The 23,804-nt window shown below is 30.9% G+C and overlaps 1 protein-coding gene across 3 annotated transcripts in view; it reads left to right on the top strand.

Annotated features, from left to right (window-relative positions):
- LOC108694661 (probable Ras GTPase-activating protein) overlaps window positions 1-23,804 on the top strand; it is a 161,305-nt gene that overhangs the window by 12,298 nt on the left and 125,203 nt on the right. For 2 of the 3 annotated variants that reach the window (XM_018204310.1, XM_018204292.1), the window contains exon 2: window positions 13,253-13,603. In XM_018204310.1, the coding sequence (XP_018059799.1) occupies window positions 13,501-13,603 (103 nt within the window). In that variant the 5' untranslated portion in view covers window positions 13,253-13,500. Of the gene's footprint in view, window positions 1-12,990; window positions 13,604-23,804 lie in introns of those variants that run through there. The other variant, XM_018204302.1, reaches the window with a different exon arrangement.

Below are 23,804 nucleotides of genomic sequence, written 5' to 3'. Positions count from 1 at the left end.
AATATTAAATTGAAGAGAAAAATATTAATGATTATATGCATAATATAGAAATATAATTCAATTTTGTATTTATATCTCCGTTAATAGTTTAGATCTTAGGCGTTTACATTAATGTCTGTCGAATCTGATAATCGCTTCGGCATTTTAGAATAGCGATAGTTTTTTGCGTAGATCCATTATTCAATCGCTACAATTTTCGCAGTCGATCTTTCTTTTATCTCTAAATTTTCACGCGAAAATCCCTTATTCAGCAGAGATGACCCATTTCGATCGAACTCTGGACGATTCATCATTGTTCCCTGACTTTATCCTCTTACTCCTTGGTGAATTAATGCCAACAAATGGAAATGAATGGAAATAAATGCAAGAAAGGAGGGAAAAAGGAAGGATACAGTTTTGTAGGTACATGTCTCATGTAAGCACGGGGGTGAAATCGCATGAATCTTTGGGGAACTTGCAAGTTCTTTGGGCGTTAGAGCCATAAGTCTCTCTATGTCTCGTACCTGCCGCTGTCTTTTTGTATTCGATGACGTAAAAGCATCGCCAGTAGAAATTTAGTGGTTCAACGTCATTTTTCCTCCGCTTTGCGAAGCGCGCACTGAAAAAATTTCTGGGTTGAAAATTGATATAAATCAAGAGAATCTATCACATCAATCAGTATTCTATAAGTGGAGAAATCAGATGTCCAATTATAGTGACTATCTAATTGATCAGAATTTTCTGGTTCGTCCATTTTTAATCAGAAATTCTTCTTAAATCGTATATGTTGCAGTATGGATTGTGGAATCGGGTCAACTTAACGAATTCGTCGAATTTATCGCTGTTTTTGCGTCAAACCTTCTGAAAAGAATCGAATCCCTCGTATTATATTATTTCGAATTTTCTCATAACAGTAGAAATGTAGTGAAATGTAATATCGACATGCAAGCTGCACATCTATCTTGCGAATTAAAACGGCAGTTAATTAAAAACGTGCTGCGATGCGAATCGCCGCGAAATAAATAAAATGATATCAAGGTCGAAAGAAAGCCTTTTTTTTTACAGATCTGTATCTGGATCTGTGTTTCTTGTTTTATTAATTTCTATTAAAAAAAATTAAATGATTTTTATTAAATAGCTTGTAATTATAAGCAGGATTAATAAGCGAAAAAAAGAAGTATTATAAATAAATTACGTATAATTTTTTAATTTTATAAAAGTTTTATAAAAAGTATATATTAATTTATCTTTACAGTTTTGACAAAACTTTACATCTTTGACAAAAGATATCTAGACAAAAGATGACGTCAGCAGCGCTTTAAGTTGATCTAACGTGATGAGATAATTAGAAGATTAAATTACTCACTCGCGCTTACATTCATGAATTTTCATGAGTTTTCCTTGGTCGACCTACGCTTTAATAAACCTTGTTCGAGAGCCACGACTGATTTGACCTACATTTGGTAGCATCTCCGATCTTCGCATTTCTTCAAAATCATTCGTCAGGTCTTTGACTTTTTGGCATGTGAAGTCATCGAACCGTTATTATATTCATCGAGAAATAAACATCCTTACTTATTTAGTCCCAATATGATTGATAATTTTGAAGCAAATATTTTCAGACATTCGATATTAGTGTATTATTTTGTTTAATCAATTTAAACAATAAAAATATAAAAGAGAAAAGCCACGAATGCATAAAGAATTTTTAAAAATAATATATATAATTTTGATATTATTATTACTATATATTTATTATTACTATATATTTACGATTACAGCAAATATTAAATTTTGTTGTAATGAATATTATAATTATAATTATAATATTATAATTATAATTAAAACGTATTTAAATCATTATTATTATCTTCCTTTTTATTTATTATGGAAATATCACTTTTTCTATTTGATTGTTCCAATTGGAAATCTATGAAAGTTTGATTACTATGTAACTATTGTTTGTAATTATAAAATCGTACGCCGGAACTTAATTTCGCTTTGTGCGTGTGATTTATTGAGAACTCATGAAGTGTGTCACATGATAAATGGTTCTGAATGTCCAACAAAGTTTGCGATGAATGATGTAGAGTTGTCTCCAAACAGGAGATCAGCAAATACGGTGAGAAAGGCGGCGGAAGTTTGTTACCAACTTACTTATCGACGTACAATGTTGTTTATCATCTACTATGACGGGGGATTGGCTTCCGCAATAACAACGAGAAGTTTTCAGGAAGTTTGAGTGTTTAGTCCCAAGACAGGCTAGGCGCTTACACGGACGCTTTTCCGCGAATTGCTTTTAATTGCGAATTGTAAATGCGCGTTCTACAAAAGTGAATATAAAAGCAATTTATTCTAGAATAAAGCGGTTGTTTTTTTGAATCTATACATCTAGATGTTGTTATTAGAGAAAGAATTGTTACTTAATTTTAAATATCTTTGATTAAATGTGTGAATTAACAGAATTCTGTTTTTCTCCTAAGAAACATGTATACCTACATTTTGTTTGTTTGTTATACGTTTCCCGCTTACTTTTAAGACAAACAAGACTCGTTTTATTTCGATCAAATTTGTTTTCTGGCAGACTCTTTATTTTACGATGTGAAATATCGTATCAAATCATTTCCTGCAACCTCCTTTGTTCAATCACCTTTGTGTGATACGCTATGTGCTACATGATTGAGTCTGTACGACCGAGATTTTATGTATGACAATGAGCTGGATTAGATCGTCGACCTTTTATTGCTACTATCTTTTCGATTCATCCCTATAATCTTTAAAACATCGAGATACGTCTTGATAAATGAGAGACTTTAAAAGAATATTATAATAGAATATATTATTATACGCTTAAAAAAAGATACCGAGCATTTAAATTACATAGATATAGGTTTAAAAAAGATATGATTAATGAAAACATATTTATAATGAGAAATTATTATTTAAATTATTTTATATCTAAAGATTCTTTTATAAAGATTATAAATAGCTAGTACTTCTAAATTATATTGCGCTGCGAAATTTACTTTAATTTTTTGTCTGTTAATGAATTAGAAAGGAACGCCTTAGTTTACAAGAGAAATAGTGTGCGAGAGTGTGCCATAAATCTAATTATGCGAATGTAAAAGGCAACATGCAGGCAGTTCATTAGCCAAATATAGACGGAATATACGAGTGAAAACGTTCTCCGTTGCCATCGAATTTATTATACATTTCTCTTAATTGCGAGCATACTTCGTGGACACTTCACTTTCCTCCAATTGTGTCGACTGGCGTTTCTCGTATTACGAAACTGTGGTGTATAGTTTTTATGCAACTAGAGGCTTGTTGATTTAATAAGAAGCAAGATATTTTTCTCTCACACACATAGCATTCTAATTAGAAGATAATTAAATTTTTTTACGAATGTATAGTAGAATTTGTTTCAAGAATGCTCGTGCTTATACAGAATTTTATGGGCAGTCCGCAGAGCGGATTAAACTAAGTCGAAAAGCTCTCTACCATTTGCAATTTTTCATTTTTTACTCAAATACTATTAACTTTACAGAAAAATTGCAAGAGGCAAAAATTGTTTACTTTTTTCTCATAAAACTCTAAGAATTTTTTTCAAAATTTTTTCAGAATTCTTTAATACCGTATTTTTTCATGTTGGTAAAAATAAAAAAATGCAGTATTAAAAAGTTGATAAAAAATTCTGAAAAAATTTTGAAAGCTCTATGAGAAGAAAAAAATTTTTGTCTCTTGCAATTTTTCTGTAAAGTATATTGATAGTATATTGATATTTAAGTGAAAAATTATTGAAGACCAATTTTCGACAAATTTTACTTATTAATATCTTGTTAACTATTGCGAAAATTGCAAAATGGTAGAGGACTTTTAACTCAGTTTAATCCGCACTACCCATGAAATATTTGGCGATTATTTTGGAACATCCTGTATACAGCTAAAAAAGCTGTTAAAAAAGCTGTTATTGCCTATATGAAATATTGAAAACTGCTTTTAAGAGATTAGGTCAGAAAGACAGAGTGGAAACCGAGGCGCTGCGATATGAGCGCTTTTAGTAAGTAATTTAGAAACGGTATTTTTCCATCTTTTTAAAAATAGTTTCGTCTTCCACAAAATTTCTGGGGACAATTTCTTACAACTTCATATAAGAATGCGGCAGGCTTTTTCTTTTATTGACGAAAATATTTTTGAATTCTGTGTATTGTTCGTTTCGCGCGTCGCCGCTCGTAAATCCACTGAACGGTGCCCATGGAGGATATAAATTGCGATCGTAATTTTCGAAAGGCAGGAAAAAGCTCTTGGCCCTTACCAACTCAGTAAGTTCAGATCCAGACTACGGTAAATCACGCTGACACATGCGCGGTCGCGTTTTCTCCGGAAGTGTGCTGTATGTCGGAGCATTTGGAGTGTGATTATGTAAAAGAAATCGTTTTGCGGCGCATTATGTCAAGACAATCTAGTCGCCGCGTCGTTAGATATATCACAAGAAGGAATATCGCACTGAACCAAAACTGTACGTAAATATAATATAATAATAAAATATTCATTGAACTATGAAAAAATAATGAAAATTGGTCCAATGAATTCTCATAATGATTTATGTTATAAAACTTACTGGAATTATTCATTGCAAGAATGAATATATATGTTATATAAATGAATCCAGTTATTGTATCAATGAATTAATTATATAAAGTTGAACATTAAGTCGGACATTGATTAACGAATGTTTATTCGGATCAAAAATGACTAAAATTTTTTTAATATGGAGAAGGAATATCGTTTTTTTTGCGAGAATGCTAGGCCAAGTGCAAATCAATTTCTTTCAGATTCAGCGAGCAGTGACATGTATTTTTTTATCGTTATAAATAATATAAATCTTTTCTCAGTAACGCAGTTATCAGACGATTTTCGCAATTTTTCTATTTATCTTTTTTCTTCAAATATGTGACGTTTGTTCTAATAGCAATATTTTTTGGAAAAAGTTAATTACTTTGTGAAATTAAAAGAATTGTTTGTATAATTCATAGGAGATTCTAGAGAAAGATTTTAGATTTTAATTTATTTAAATCTTGATGGATTTATTTGTTCTTGAATAAGATATTAAATAATTATCTATGGGGTAGACTTTTTCGTTCCATTTTTCGTGATAATATTTATGTTTTTGAACAGCATTTACTGAATAAAAAGGTTTAAAGATTGTGTTGTGTTTTCAAGAAGTAATCAACATAAATAATTGTAAGCACTGCAAAGAGATATTGTTTGCTATTGTAAATGTTCATATTATTTTAAAATTGAAACTGATGAAATAGCCCCGTCCTATTCTAATACATTGCTACATTCATTTATGATAATGTTTTTTATTTTTAAATAAAAAGTCTCGGACTGCACAATGAATATCACAGTGATGTATTATATTTATATGTCTATCGTATGTAGTATATAATAAATTATATATAAAAAATTTAGATTATATGTAAATCCAAAATATAGAAGGTTATTATATACGCATTGATCACTACGGAAGCGAACTGATGGCTCCAGTTTTATTGCTTTGTCTGCGCCGGCAATCTGCGACAATTCCCACATGCCATAGTTTCACAGATGTGCTCGTGCGAGTTGAATTCACGCGGGCATTGTACAATAGCGGAGTGCATTTCGAGAAACTGTTCCGGTCATAAACGTGATTGCTTTGGAAAATGGAGTTTCCTATGACACGTCTTTTATCGAAAGAATATATATCGTGAAAATCGATTAAAATTTGTCCGCGTATGATTGAAGAGAAACGTTTTGACAATACATTACTGAGAATTTTTTCTCTAGTTTCATATTGTTGCGTGTGTGAATAACTAATCTTTAACAATTTGCATTTGTAAGTTGTTGACTCGCGTAACTTTCCGATGAATTCAACCATTTATGATGGCGAATTTAATTGAATGAATTCATCGCAATTTCAAACTAACAATGCCGAAAGTTTCTCAAGCATCCGCCTCAACGCCATTCTCGAATGTCTGCTATGTATAATTCCCGTTTACTTTCAGTAATAAACGTTTCTGTCATAACATTTTTCTTCCCAGCTGCTACGAATTGAAAGTCCATTTTGTAAAAGAGTTAAAAATATATCATCATGCAACATGAAGCGTAGAAGTTAATCAGAATGTTGCACATTATTTTCTTATTATTAATAAGCAAATTATTTCAAAAAGATTTTATTATAAAAAGCATCATTTTTGGTCGCTTATTTAAAAATTACTTAAAATTACACGAATCATCAATACATAAAAAACTAATTTGTTATGCAATTATAAATATATTTCCAAATAAAAATACTTTAATTACTAGTTTTATGATAATTTCACTTTTTCTTTGGTTTATTTATACGAAAAACTTTTAATACATTTATTATAAAAATAAAACATTTATTATGTATACATGAAAGTTGTATGAAAAGATAAGAATATAAGTTGAAATTAGATTATCCGAAAATATGTAGAGAATTATGGAAATTGTATTATTTTATTATTAATTTTCTTTAAAAAATCATAGGATTTAGAAAGTTTACGCATGTGAATGATATAATTTTAGCATAATTTTTGGTCTCTAAAATCGATGTAGTAGAAAATGATTTTATGCATTAAATAACACATCGGTTGGATTTAAAAGTCATGAAATCTAAGTCGTTCACAATTACATTGCGATCGTCAGTCTAGCACTTTGCTTGAGCGAAGCTTAAGAGCTTGCCAAGAAATTCTTGAAATATTCCAACTAAACTTTGATCAACGAAGGCGAAACGAGAGAAAGCAGGCGATGAAAAATCCAGCTCTTCGTAAATTTTACGCGCGCAAAGTTTTCACACTTATACATGTTCATCTTTATTCGTTACGGTTTTCACGGATTGTTATTGTTTCCGTAAGTTTGCGGATAAAACATTATAGCATTTTTTTGTCGGTTGTTTTATTCATTGTTTTATTATCGTAACTTCATAGCGGTTTGTTCGATCGTTTTTTTTTTGCAATTGTATAAGCGGGAAAGAAAAAGCCGATCAATGAGATCGACGTAATCCAATTAAAAAAATTAGAATGATAAAGTTCGACGAACTTCACATTAATGTAAAAATGGATTCGAGGTTGCTTAAAAACTTTTTAGGCTCCACAACTCACGGTTAACTCTTAACCGAGTGAAACTTGAATTTATTTATTGTCTTTTTCCAATTCTAGAATTGAAAAGAGATGAGAAAACAAATTGAATCTCGATTAAGAGTTAACCATGAGTTGTGGAGCACTGAGCCTTAAAGATTGTCACGGCGAACGGGTAGAGCACTCGTGTCGACGTTTTGTTAGAGATATAGATGCTTAAAATAGAGAAGATCCGAGACGCACTGACCAACGAGAGGCTTTTGAAGAGCAACCAAAGAGACGAAACTAAAAAGATATTGCGAACGTTCACCCTTCGAATGAAGTGTGAAGAAATTACATTCGTGATGTTAAATCAATTTTTGTACGCATTATTCTGTAATCGTTGAATAAATTCATAAGTTGATATTTATTATATTACAAAATAAAAACATCTATTTGTTATATTAAGTTGCTATTTTTTTAAATTATCGAAAAAAAAATGTGTATCAAGTGTATTAAACATATTTTAATATTGAATATTAGAATAATTTTAATTTTATTTTTTGGAATATAAAGTAAGAATGTTTATTTATGATATTAAGTTATCATTTTTTAAATGATTGAAAATATATGAAATGTGCGTTCAGGAATTTCTCAATTCTACATTATATGTAAACATGTTTTTTTAATTCTGACGAAAAAATAAAATTAAAAATATTCTTATATGTTATATTAAATACGATATTCATTTTAGAATATTTTTAGTTTTATTTTTTTATGAAAATTGAAAAAATACTTATGTTCACATATAGTAAAATTTAAAAGTTCCCGAATGCATATTTGATAAATTTTTGATAATTTTAAAAAATAGCAACTTAATATCACAAATATATGTTCTTGTTTTACGGTACAATATATGTTGAAGGAAAATTGAAACGCAGAAAATTTTAATTTAATAAATGTGTACTAAAATTTAAATTTTAGTCGACAGGAACTTTCTGGACAACCCAATACATTAGAGAAATAATTAAATACATATATAATAATTGAGATATTCAGTGAAGTATTAAATATTCAATTATCAATTTTGACATTGTTACATGTTGATATTATAATTAGGTCTAAAAGTTCCGGAAAAGCTAATTATCTCAGAAAGTATTGATTTATTGGAAAAATGTTTAAGATAAAATTGTAGAGTTTAAAAAGTTCTATTTACTGATCTTATTAATTTGATCTTGCATCGCCAATGTCACGTTAAGATCACATTGATTGTTTTTTAAATGAAATATCCTATTTTTTATTCCAGAATCTGATAGCTGGTGTCAAGAGCTTTTCAAAAACACGCAATAAAGTTCATTTTCATTTAAGTACTTTTCGAGTTATAAGATTTGAAAGTTACAGTATCGCCACCATAATCATTATTAGTATTTTCCAAGGTATCCGACTGATGACTAAAATCTCTTGAATGTTATTCAGGGTCATGCCTTGGATTAACATTTATTAAGATCAAGGTGATTGGAGATTGTTTCTCTTATTTTCATTTTTGCATTAAAAATACGTTTTTATATAAAAATGAAAATAAGAGGAACAATCTCCAATAACCTTAGAGCCAAATAAATATGGCTCTAATAAGGAATAAAACGATCTAACTGTTTTATTTAAATAGTAGAGAGCGCCTTTAGGATCGATCAAAATTGGAAATTTCGAATAATATAATATTCTTGGTTCATGAATTTAATTAATAGTAAAATTAATGTGCGCTGAAACATTCGGACATTAAAATACAATCAATCTGAGATGCTAATAATCGCGAGTATATATAATCCTCCCTTTATTTCAAATAAGATATTTTATTTTTATTTATAATGCGAGAAACGATTAAAGACAAAATCAAGCTTATATTATAGACAACGCGCACGATAATATATTTTATTGGATGATATATTTTATTCGGGATTAAATTAGATAAAATCTTTTAGTCGCGCATGACATAAAGTATGTTTGTAGATCATATTTTTCTTTTAATTAACTCATCAAAGTATTTTTAGTCAGTGTAAGTCTATCAGTACTTTAATGACGCCGCACCTCTCACACAATAGGTGTAATTAGCTCATTACGCTCCTAGAAATTAAATTCAATTTCCGGGAACGTAATGAGCTAACACGTATAACGCAATTCAAAAATATAAAGTCGTCTATTGAATTACAAACTCCAATAATTTGCTTAATATTTTTCTAATTGTATATGGCATTTAAGTATTATCAAATTTTATAAATTTACGAAGGAAACAATTATACCACATATTTATTTTGTTTGCTTTCCTTCAGAGAAATGTTTCTTTGCTATAAATTTTTTTTTCTTTAATGTCATTTCTTTGATTTAAACATTATTTTTTGAAATTAAATAAAAGAATTCATTTGATTGAAAGAAATTATGATTAAATTAAAGAAATGACGTTCAAATCAAAGAAATTTTTTCTTTAACCTTATATCAAAGAAACATTTCTTTGAATCGAATCTTTCTCCGGGTGTTTGTAGAATCTACAAGTTTAAATAAAATTTGATAAAATTGATTTTTTTCAATGTCATGTGAGTAATTGTCACAACTTACTTTTCATTTGTACTTGTTACTGTTGAATATGGAAAGAGGTCTTTTATTTCGAAGATACAATTGCACTTCCGCCGCTCCGTAAATCGTCGTAAGTGTGCGCGATTAGTGCAATTAGCTCTCACATCGATCCGCTCTGAATTACCGGGGCCAACGAACGCGGACAGAAGTTAATTAGTTCCACGAAATATATATTCCGTGCCCCGTATGGCTTCAACAAACGAAATCTATCGACGAAAATGAAAGCTTAAGCTCGTGACAAGTATTCGCACGAAACTCCGATGTTATTTACGGAGACAGATAATCGCAGATGTGGCCTGTTCGTAATTGACGTTTCTCAGTCCTGAAGTCCGTAAATCTCTCGGTATCTCCGATTAAACAGCTTTCGCAGTGTTCTAATGAGCCACGCTAATGATCATTATATGATCAACAACGAGGATTAATTAATGATATTTTTATAAATTGTGTATGCAATTATTAATAGACATCATTGTGGTGTTTTTTTTATTATTAGTTATGTTTTTTCTTGCACTTTATATTATTAATGTATTTTATATATCTTATAAATAAAATCTAAAAAATATTCGAACGTAATTAATATATTGTAATTTTTTATATGATTTTATGCTATCAAATAGAATCACATAAAATTAATATTATATTCAAAGCTCCAATGAATAACAATTTAATTGTAAGAAGTTATCCGAGTCTATAGTTAGTTGACACGCTAATTTTTAAGTAAATACCATATAAATAATATAGACAATATATTCACCTGTTATATAAAATTGTAATATATTTTGCTATCAAATAGAGTTATACGAAATTACAATATATAATATTTTGATTTATTACTCGGAAGAGTTACTTTTATCGATTTCAATGAGAATTGTATCTAATTTAAAAACTTAGAAGAGAGGAAATATTTTTTTGTGATTTTGAATGGTTTGTTCGATCCGATATTCCGCGTTAATACATCGTAGCGTGCAATTTTTCGCGATTACGATTTTCCCGGATTATTCGCACACGGTTATTCGCGCGTTACTATTCATTACAATTATGACGGTTTTTAAGCTATCTGATTAATATTTAATTTACCATGAACGCTCAGATCGTTAATTAGCTCTGCGAAATGAAACATCGTTGATTCGTTCTTCAAAGGTTCGCTAGCCGCGCGCCGTATCGCGAAAGCGGGAACTATAGTTTACGATCAACAGGTGGTTATAACGAATATCATATTCGCGGCGTTATATCGGGACTTCCTAATCATAAGCTTCTTCATGGCCAGAGAAAACTGGATAACTCGCGCGATAAATTCGCGGATTCACGGACGAATTTTTGAAACTCCCACTTCCTCTTCGCCGTAAGCATTTTAATTGCGGAAAAAAAGTATTAAAAGCGCGAGTGCGAGTGCGAGTGTTTGCGATTGAATAAATATATCGAATTTCTTCTACATCGAGCGAAATGTAGACAAGTTTATACAAACGAGAGTTGCGTTTTCATGACTTAATTACGTTCTTTGCACTCTTAATTGCGTTCAAACTGGTTCGGATTCTGCTTTGTAAATCGTAGCATTTTTCATACATTAATTGACATATGTTGACAAAGAATTGACGCGCGCGATTAATTAAATAAAAAGCTAGATAAAAACAACATATTATTTATCCAAGTGTTGCATGTAACGATCAAATTCTTACAACAATAAAGGACACATAATATCTCAATAATATTCTTGCGATAACGAGATCTCTCATCAATCTTTTCAATTGTTCTTGTTTCTTGTAATTAATGGCCCTGGTCCTCGTTGATGAGGTAAACTTGACCATATCTTTTCAATTAATTGACTCATCTTGTCGACTACTTGGTGATCGATTAGAAGTTTATCGTGCGAACTACCTGTTTGTTGGGCGTCGGTCGAACGTCGGTCAAGAATGCGACCCTCATATTTGCATCGGCGATATTCGAAATTAAAATACCGCTCTGCCTTTTCACGTACAAATATTTTTAATTACACACTTATACTCTCTGTCCTACTTAAAACCACACCTACATCTGTTCACACTTATACGCGCGATATGAATTATGCATCGACCAATCGTGCTCGTTAATGCTCGTAAAATAACCGATTAAATTTGCATATCAAGGATTTCTAATTGTATTCCTAATTGTACACTGAGAAAAATTTCTCATGGTGGATGGAAAATAAATGAACAAGAATATTCTAAGTAAATAAGTGAACAAGAAGATTATATTAATCAGAATTTTGATTATCTGAATTGAATTATAATAGATTCAACGAGAATTATTCTTTTGATTTGTTCCATTTTCAATTAAAATTCCTATTAACGCAATCGGACCTTTTCTAGTGTAGTTTCTTATTTTCTTAACTTAAAGATTGAACTATGAATTTTATAATTGTATTGTTTGAGATTTTTGTGTGATGGAAATCTGACATTTATGAGCGTAATTACTTTTTTACATGATTAAAATTAATAAAATTTAACAAATGTTATATGTTATAAAAGAAATATAAACTTTTTTAAGCATAACTTATATGTGTATGAAAAATGTAGCTTTAAATAAAAATTAAAAAAACTTTTTATCTATAGAACAAAACACTGCATTTAGGAAATTATACATTCGAACAAGTATCTACGAATCTGTTTATCTTACATGATTAAAATATTCTTCCAAATCTTAGAATGACATCAGTTATAGCCCCGAAATATTGATATTGCTTGCGAATAAAAACCAGATTATATAACGCAGACATTCGCATTTAGGAACGAACAAGTTAAAGTCATCACGCGTGTCTGTCGCAAATAATATTCATACCTGTAAATTATTGTTACATAATACAATCCGACATTAGACACATGACTATCATTTACGGGACATTATCTATATATGTCGTGCGTGACACGAGTTTTTGAAAAAATAGAGGACCATTAGTCGCTTTTGGATACATTTCGATACGAAGGCAACTTTCGTCAGCCCACAAGTCCGCAGTTGCACAACGTTATTATATTAGACGGATTGCGAATTACGTGCGAATGTATAGTGATTTATACGTCGTCGTCACGGTAGCCGGAGTTATTTTCCGAGAGCGTACGATATGTATATAGGAAAGGTTTCATTTCTCGCATCAGCCGTACTCGGCTGATACGGTAAACGAAAATGTTCGGCTGGCGTGGTGCGGAGTAGAGGCAGACACATATTTTTCAAGTTGATTAATATCACCACAGAGGAAAAGGGGAGTGGGGGGGGGGGGAAGAGAGAGATCACGTGTGGTGAACAAATAGTCCCTTCATGCCGAGGTTTCCGAGAACGAAACAGGAACAAAACAAATAGCCTGCGATGCCGGTGAAATTGATGATAGATTGATCGTAGATACCTGATTGCCTCGGTTGTCATCCCATCAATTTCTTTAGAACTTTCCCCAGAACTTGGATCATGGGTCACATTTCGTTATTTTTGGAGAACATTTGCCATGTATTGATCTGCGTCGTATCGGCGACGATCGAACCGTTGGATTTTCTTTTCAGGTGAACTAGAGCGAAGAGGAGAAGCGCAATAGTAAATAGATTGCCTGCGACACCCTCGCATACGCATGCGATATCGTATGCGTGATGTGTGTGCGCATTAATTAGTGCTTAATTATTCGGTTCCCATTATTATTCACGACTTAAGTTACTCGGAGGGAAAAAGAGATATGACGCGGTCCCGTTCATCTCATCCTGATTCTACTTGAGAAGAATTTCGCAACGACACCGAGTACACACGTTTATCAAGGATGCAGAGCGTCTCGACGGAAGGTACCTCACCCGGCGGTCGCCGACTGTCTCGCAGTTTTCATTCCTGCCTTCGCGGAGCCGACCAGGACGACCTTGAATCAGGTATCTAAAATACGAAGCTGCATGCTGCTCATTCGCCGTAAGCGAATCGCGAGTAAATCGCCGATACAATAATTGCGATATCGTTATGTTATTGAAGGGGATATCTCAGATAGATGTAATGGCAGATGTTTATCGAAGTTTTAAATAACGATAATAGCAGTTTATGTCCAGATTGCGTTGATTTTTGTACATGAAATTAAAATATCGTGGAAAGTAAACGTGTTCGAAAACATTTACTTCGACAATTCTTTTTATGGTGCCGAACGATCTGCGTAGGATAATGACGGATACGATTAATAAATATGTAGGTGAGTCCTACGCAATATTGCGTGCCTACGCTCGTTAAAATCTCACTTTTCCAATAACCGACGCCTCGCGCGATACGAAAGAAAGCTCGAATATAATTCTCGGGTAATTTTAAAATTGTTTAATTAAACCGTCAGTCTCGTATTTTTCCTTTTTAGTCAATTTCTATGCATTATCAAATTATTGAAGTTTTTTTGATTATTTTTCATATTTAGATCGAGGAAAACATTTCTTTAAAGAAAAAAATTACGTGTTTTAATTTACTCAATGTTTTTGAAAGCTTTATCTGTTATTTAACCGACAATCCTGGTATACGAACAAAAACGTAATTAAAAATTAATTTCGAATTATTCTTTGCGTATGCATTATTTTTTTATTTTCTAAAAATACCTATTTATTTTAAATATACTTTCTAAAGCTGAATAAGCAGGAGATAGTCACTAATTACCCAGTACTTTGTACTGATAATCATTGAAGTTCAACTAAAAAAGAAAGAATGTTGGAGCATTATATAACTAAAATATCGATTTGCACGTTAATTTCAATCTTCCAATACCATATATTCATTGAATTTAAGCACTAAAACAAGATTAGTTAGGTCACATAATAAACATTAGCTAGGTTAGGTATCGCACATTTAATTCACTGATTATCAATGACATACTTGGCATTGGTATCAGTGACTATCCACTGATTCAGATTTAGAGAGTATATTTAGCTATACGTATTAAATATACGTATTAAATATACCCTCCCTTTTCTGCACAAGTAAACGAATATATTTTAAAACGTTATTAAATTTACGAAAATCTGGACTTTGGAACGCTGAAACTCCAGACTATTTTCGAGACAACGATTACCAGACATATGACCGTCCATCGGGGTCTGTTCTCGCATCGTAAAAGTCGCAGAATGGAAATACGCATACCGCGATTGATACTAAACAGATGACACGTACTGGCTCGCATGAGTTCACCCATGTGACACGCTATTCACGAGAGTGGCATGCTCGTGTTGATACTCACGATCACGATCGCACACCACACGTCGGCGACGTGTAAGCGTAGTAAGTGTAAGCGAGGGAGAGACCACGTTAATATTTACTTTCATACGCAGCCTCCGTTTGCAGCAGTCCATTCCCGACTGTATCGTGTTCACTGTCTCGAACCGGCTGAGAGGACTCTCGGTGACTGTCTGTCCGATGTCTCGGATCCTCGATACGATACTTTGACCGCCGTCGAAAAAATTTGCCGTGAATGTGAGACGATTAAATTATTTGTGAATACGTGAACAGTGAGTCAACGTCATTTTTTTTTTTGCGTCATTCCGTTGCAAGTGCAAAAATGTTTTCGATCTTTCAAGATGATTGATTGATCAGAGATCATTATATTGTACATTTGGAGTATTCATATTCTCGATATAAGTGATTCTTTCTGAGTTATTTAAATTAATCAATTGTTATCAATTTTTTTAAACCATAATTGTCGAAAAGATAATTATAGTTTTATATAAGTTGTGTCGTATTTTCTTTGATAATATTTTATATCCATATGTTAAGAATACTTATACTAAAAATTATTTAAAAGACACTTTTCCATTTTTAGAGGCAATTAATATTTTAAAATTTCAAAATCAATAGTATAAAAAATTATACTATTTTTTCTTTCATTTTGCAATAAACATACTGCAATGAAATATGATCAAAGCTGAAAGCTGATAACCGTATACTCGATATGGTATACATGTGACATAACGATATCTCTCAATCAGAACGACAGAGGTAACTAGCCGAGGATATGAGCGACTGACTCAATCAGGAGATTATATATGCTATTAAGGCCTAGTTTCACAACGGTTAATTCTTAACCGAGGTTTAACTTGTTTCTCATCTCTTTCCAATTCTATCAGAAAGAGACAATGAATAAGTTGAACCTCGATTAAGAGTTAACCGTGAGTTGAGAAACTGGGCCTAAGTGTAGGTTATAAGTGATTCATATTAGCAACACGGACTATGGACAGGATTCTGCCAGTTAAGTGTTTATATTCTCACACTTCTACAAGATGTGTCAAGATGCTTTACTTGCCGCAATTGTCTCGCCGCTGAGTCATTACACATAATATATGTATATATTTAACAGACGTCATATCATATAATATACGTTGACCGAGGAATAACTAAACGCTTTTGCTCATTGATACTGTCGATCTCAGTGAATAGGAAGACTTTCTATGAGAATCGTTTTATTATAAGGATCACAGTCAATGTCAGTGTGGTTGTTAATATCAAGAAATTAATATTTTCCACCGACGAGAATTGATAGAAAATCGAAAGACCGCAAGGAAAGTTCTTCATATAATTTACATCCTCTCAATATTCTTTTAAATTTTGAAAAGAAGTCATTGATATTTTTTCTTGGCATAATCGATGCTTCAGAAAACAGCACTGAAGATACAGGTAGGATGAGCCATTGCAAGCAACATTCGAATAGCGAAGAATGATGCACTCTGAATGATGAACTCTTCAGTCTCGCGATGATTCTTAGATAAATGACTTAATAATAACTCAAGGACGATTCGACGTATCGAATAATCTACATTGTGGACATGAGGATCCGCTACGTACCACAGGATATTGGAAACTGCCATAGACGTATGATACTTTTATTTTTAATTATAATTATAAGGAACAATATTTTTTTTAATTTTTAATACACAATTTATTTTTGATACACGGATATTTTGTAAATTATATTCTATTATATCCTTATGTTTATAGAAAAAGAATTTACAATGTACACTGTGTACAATAAAATTCAGGAAAAGTAAATCACGATTTTACAATGAAATCTTTTATGGGCGCAAGGAAACAATAGGATGTAATTGCAAATATTTAATGTTTAATTGTAAATATATGCATATTACGCAATTACAGTATAAACTGTTAAAAAGCTGTTCTCGTGTTTTATCGAACGTTAATTTTCAATAGGTTTTTTTTTCTCTGAATTTTATTTTAGTGAGTATTAAACAATAATTTTTTCCATATTTTTAATACATCAAGTTTTAGGAATTTTACAATCAACAATTTCATGTGCATCACAATAAATCTCTGTAAGGTTATCGCACATGCTCATAAATCTTATGAAAGAAGTTCTTACTGCCAAAAATTGCTTATAAGTATCGCTAACAAGTTCAAAGGCAATCGATTACTTACAATTGATTTACATAGACGCGATTTCTAATTCGTATTCCACTAGATTAGTTCAACTTGCTGGTCTATGAATTATTTGTGATTTGCCGGCTTATAGCCAAAAATATAAAATATTTTCTATTTTATGTTAACGAAATAAACATTATGCAAAATTTTACCTATTTTTGAAAATAGTCCTTTTGAAAATGACTCTTAAAAAAGATTGAATATCACTGCGCTATCACAAAACTCTAACTTACACAACGTGAAGACTGCTAAATTATTTGACGATGCAGAATCTGTAGTAGACGCACAAATGAAATGAAAGTTGCACTTCTTAATTTTATTTTCAACTATAATTATAATTTAACTTTAATTATAACTTTCATGATACTTTTACATCGAGTCTTCTCCTCAATCTTTGTATTTCTTTAATTAATTTTTTTGGTATCTCACAAGTCTCTACGTTAACGGTCCGTCCGTCTGTCTGTTTCCGAGCGTCACCGAGGAAAAAGATGACTCGTTACAATATGTGTTTTGTGCGGTGTCTCTTCTGAAGTATTAAACTCGATTCTGGTACGTTGTCTTTCTCAGAGCAAAACGATAAAAGCGTCTTAAACGTTTGTTTGATCTCCGCGAAACTCGTATCAAAATGTCGCTTTTGTCAATTAACAAATATTATTTAAATAAGAAAGCAAATTTTCAGCGATTAGCAAATGCGATTTCATTGTTATCATTTTAGTATAAATTGGGAAAACATACGTGCATATATTTTTATATATTAGACTGACAAGAAAAAAAATTTTTTTTTTAATTGACCTCTCGGCTCAAAAGCTTCCATTTTATGCCAAAAGAACACTTCTAAATTTTTATCAAATAATATTAAGATTTAGAAGTCGCTAGTGAACGATTTTTAAATCAAAGTTTCAATTTTCCTTAATTTGTTTGATTTGATGCAGAAATAGCTTAATCCGGATTTTAAATGTGGTATTGTGTTTTTTTGGTCGCTGAACACTATGCAATTCATTTAACCCTACGATATACGCTTTAAGAAATACAGTCCGATTAATGACCAATGTAAAAAAATGACCAATTTCGAATTCAAAGTCGATTTTAAAGGTTTTCAAGGTTCTAAGCATTCAAACGAGTCATTACTTTCCCAAAATTGTAGGTTTATTCATCCAGAACAAGATTCAGTTGGAATTTTCCTGGTATCTCTTACAAAGCCTTTAAAAGTTACATTTAACTGGATTATAAAACATTTTTAAGGATGGAAAAAATTTTTTTACATGTCTAAAGCATATCATATCACTTTGTGGTTTTGATATCCTCAAATCATATATTTTTTATTATGTATTCATTTCATTTTCTAATAGGTTTTTTTATTATTGTCAAATTGAGACATTTCATTTGAGGATGTTAAAACCAACAAAGCGCGATACTTTAGAACATGTAAAAAATGTTTTTCTATCCTTTAAAACGCTTTATAATCCAGTTAAATGCAACTTTTAAAGACCTTGTAGAAGGTCCCGGGAAAATTCCAACTGGAAATGAGTACATATATAAAAAAATATATAATTTAATTAATTGAAATAAACTATATAATATGTATTCCAATTGGATCCAGTTCTAGATAAACAAACCTACTATTTGAGGGGAATTTTCAACATCTATTTGAACGCTTGAAATTTTGCTAAAATGGACTTTGAACTTGAAATTTAGTCATTTCTTCATTAATCGTATTTCTTCTAAGTCGTAGAGCTAAATGAATTATTGCATCGTGTTCAGCGTCCAAAAAAACATACAGTACCATATTTAAAATCCGAATTAAGCCATTTTTGCATCAAATCAAACACGTATTGTATTAAGGAAAATCGAAACTTTGATTTAAGAATCGTTCACTAGTGACTTCTAAATCTTAATACTTTTTGATAAAAATTTAGAGGTGTTCTTTTGGCATGAAATGGAAGCCGATTAAAGAAAATATTTTTTTTCTTTGTCAATCTAACATATATATGTGTATGTATATATATATGTGTGTGTGTGCGTGTGTGTGTGTGTGTGTGTGTGTGTGTGCGTGCGTGTGTGTGTGTACATATACATAAATGTATATGTGTTAAAATAAATATCCCATTAACTTGTTTGAGGTGGAAATCTCGTTAATTTTCTTTGTCGAGTAATTTATACCGCGAATTTCTTTCTTGCTTAATGTCGATATTATTTTGTTTCATATCATTTTGTTTTCACCACACACATGTACACAGTCAGAGATTTTATGTCCAAACAGTCAGATAATGTATTTTGATTCATATATCATACTATTTTCAAAGGCACTCCACGTCGATATATTCATTAAAAAGATTATTGTATTAACAGGAATATTCGCCCAGTTCTATAAATGACATAACGTGAAATGCAAAAGTTCACGCATTTAAATTAATCATAATTCCGCCTCTGTGCAGTTGCATTAAAATTTAAATGACAAAAAACCAAGGGAGTACTTTCCCAGCGTATGTACGTAGCGTAATTATACGATTTTAGAGATGTAACATTGTCGAGTATTAAAATATAATTTCCACAAAAATGTTGTCTCATGAAATAGCGCACAAATTGTACGAAAATACAACGGTGAATTTCATTTTCATAACGGGCATTATTTACACCATTTTCCGCACTACCTGCCTCACTTTAATTACAACTAGATTGCGGTATAAAATAACATAAATAAAGAAAGGCAAATAAAGAGATATTTGAGAGGCACTTTAGTGAGACACTTTTTCGAGAGATTGAAATCTTTTACCGAAACACAAATTTTCTTTTTAATTAATATCGAATTAATATCGAAGTAACAATATTTTTATTCCTATATAATACATCTCTCGAATAAATAAAATTAGGTGATGCTAACAAATTTCCAAAAAACAAAGTCACAAAATATGTTATCATAATTAGTGAAAATTTAGTGAAATTAATTTGATATACAAGAAATAAAATATTTTTGAATATTAAGATTAAAAATAGAACTGTTTATTGATTTGAATAAATTGACTAAAGCTGTATTGTTCCAAAAAATTGTCAGCGCTGAAAATCTATAGTTTATTTTTATTACGTTACGTATATATACTATACATTTTCAGCATTAATGTTACTAATACATATACTTATATGCATAAATTTATTTCAAATACATGTATTTGCACGCCGATTATTTTCGGTCTTTGAACACACACAATCAATCTGAAATATTATATAATAATATTATATAATATATTCATATTTCTCCCCCTCTCCCCAAAAATTAGATCTTTGATTTGCTGGTGCTACAGCAAACCTGTATTTTTATTTCACAGTATGTTATATATTTCGTGATAATAAAATTAGCCAACATGTGGCTTCAATATTTGCTTTTGTGTTTAGTATACACTGCCGCATACAGCAAAGATATCGGTTGTTGATTTGTCATTCGTGCAACAAAACTCAAAGCAGGTAACGGCGCGTGCCATCTCATCTCATTATCTCTTGGAACGCGACAAATATTACAGAATACGAAACTTTATCGTATCTCATGATTATACAGTAAGCAATTATTAGCTCACGTTAATAAAATTTCAGAAGTAACGCATAACAATTGATTCATTCATGGCTTCGAAATTTGATCTTAGCTCGTATATTCCTTGTTTCATAAGAAGTTGATTGGAAAGTTGGAGATTGCTTGCTTTAAGTAAAAGGGAGAGTATAAAAAGGAGAATATGGAATTGTTGTAACTCATTTCAAGAACAATAAAACTGATATATGTATATTGTAAGATCTTAATAAATATATTGAAGCGACGATTGTTTATCGAAGCAGATATATTTCTCATGATTTATTCATTTGGAACAGGAATCGAAATAATGGAGAGTGGAAATTATAAATTATTCGTGATAGTTGCGGACAATAATTTTTGTATCTCAGTGACATTTATGTTATATCATTTAAACTTTTGATTAGATGAAATTTGTTTTGACATTGATAACACGAAATAATATACAAGGTGTCCAAGGAGACTATTGCCATAGAACGTGTGTAAATAGAACGAACTAAACTGAGTCATAAAGTCTTCTACCATTTTGTAATTTCGCAATAGTTAACAAGATATATTAATTATAAGTGGAACGAATATATTAGTTTTTAATTTAATTTTTTACTGAAGTACTATTAATTTCACAGAAAAACAGTAGAGACAAAAATTGTTTATTCTTTGCTTTCCTTAGTGTTTGTGCAATAAAGTAAGGCTGTATAATCATTCACATGCAGGCGAGACTTGAATGAGATAACGGCGCGTGCCGTTCCATCGTATCATTGTATAATATATCTCTCGAAATGTGATCGCGACAGATGCTTGAAAATAACAGACACAATTATTTTCTATTGATAGTAGTTCATGTTTACATTAAACTACTATCAGAATTAATTAATGCGATTAATTAACTCTTATAAAATTATTTATATATTATATTATTATACTTTATTGATTAGTTATCAAAGTAATATATGCTAATGAGCAAATTATATTCGAATTAAAATACGATGTGAGATACGTTCGAATTTAAATCATTACTAATAAAACAATGCGTGGATATCAAGAATGATACGTATGAATTTCGTATCAGTTAGTTTTGTATTAATATAATGTACAATATAATGTACCTCGTGCGATCGATTAAGATAGGGAAATATCGTACAAAATGTGACTGTTTTAATAATTAATACGCGTTATTGTAATTGTTGGATATGTATTCGCAAGTGTTGTATTATGAATACAAAAAACGAAATAAGGGAAAGAGATATTAATTTAAACAGTGCAGTGTGTGTGTGTGTGTGTGTGTGTGTGTGTGTGTGTGTGTGTGTGTGTGTGTGTGTGTGTTAAAATAGGATATATTCATCTAATATCTCCCAGATCACTTTGTTTAAATTAATATCATATTTTAGATTAGTATTAATAAATAAATTTTATATTTATTAATTATCATTTGCATGTTAGCTAGAATCCTCAAAGAATTTGTCTAATGATTACTAAAATTTCGTTTTATAATAAATAAGTCAATAGTTTCCTGTGACGAATTGAAATACAAAGTGAAGATTTTATGGCGCTAGTAATTAAATAGATACAAAATACTAATTTATAACGATTTATCTCACACATTCTTTTCTTTTTCCACTTAATTCTTTTTTCTTCTTAGAATGCTTATTTATTCTACAGGCAGGAATAGCTGTAATTGTTATTATCTGCAAGAAACTTTTTTCACACTTATATCAAATCAAAACGTAAGCTGCGTCATTTACGAAGCAAATACTAGAAAGATTAATGTGATTAATGCACATAACCATAATTTGAAATGAATTATTAATGCACATATCCATAATTTGAAATTAATTTTCTAAAATTTCTTTGCAAATCACTCACAATCAAGAGAATTTTTTGTGAATGATTTGTTTAGTTTTAGAAAATTTATTTCAAGTTATGGATACAGATGCATAGATGTCTTAATTTTATTTATCTTTTTTTTAATTCTCTCAACTCGTACGTAGATAATGTTATAAGTCTGATTTTGATGATGGTTACATTTCTATCGTCGACAGGTGATGAATTATTTGCCGCGGTGCGTGTTATGTATATTATTCAGAAAAATTATAAGAAACGCATTGTACGAAATTTATTGGATCAAACTGTGACATTATGTAAACATCTACGGTCAATAATACTGATCAGAAATATTGAATCAGTAATATTGACAGTACGCGTCAATATTTTCAATATTTTTATTCGACTTTACACGATTAGTATTATTGACAACATATTTAGTTTTACATACATTATCTATTGTACTGTGATATACTATGTGAAATGGGTCTTAATAAAGCGATACTCATATTTGAGATGCAAAATTCAGATTGTCATCAGTATTCTACGTCAGTCCATCCATCACTCGTAAACGATCAGTAATAGTGTCAGTATTTACTGACAATATTATTAACCGTGTAGAGTCATCTTAAGAGACGATTATCGTTGTAATTGCTTAGTAATTATTCGTTAGAATAAATGCTCTACGACGTCTTTGATGCGCTTCTCTTGGCGTGAACGATTACGCGAGTAACTGCCGTAAAAGAAGTTGCACAAGCGCCTTTGCGTTTCGCTTTTGCGCGCGCAAACGTCTCGTAACGATTGTAAGAATGATCATAAAATGGCATTTGAATCTACATCGGAGAGAAATCGAAACTGCAGTGTCCTCTATGTATTCCTTGCCCCAGAAAGCCGATCCTTTTCAACCGTATTTCTCTGGCTTGCATGAAACGTATAACCTTATTATCTGGACTTTTTTCTCCCCTTTTCTGTGTAATATTCAATCCGATTCGAAAAAAGTGGAAATTTTAGAAGATATCGGTGCACTGAGATTTTATTTGCCACTGTTAATTTTATTCTTGATTTCTCTTCTAAGAAAAAAAAGATATCACATCGAGCAAAACAACTGTTAAATGCTTCATTGCTATTTATAATTACTCCGGAATATAAATGCAATAATTAACTTTTGTAATCGTATTTACGTAATACAGATCGAATGGTAATATCTTACACAATATTTGTACTTGAAAAAAACATGAATATTTCATTTCTCTGTGGTTATATCCATTATTGTGGAATATTTATTATTATTATTAATTAAACGA

This window comes from Atta colombica, unplaced genomic scaffold, assembly GCF_001594045.1.
Source record: "Atta colombica isolate Treedump-2 unplaced genomic scaffold, Acol1.0 scaffold1, whole genome shotgun sequence".
NCBI lineage: Eukaryota > Metazoa > Arthropoda > Insecta > Hymenoptera > Formicidae > Atta > Atta colombica.
This window is presented reverse-complemented; position numbering and strand designations above follow the sequence as displayed.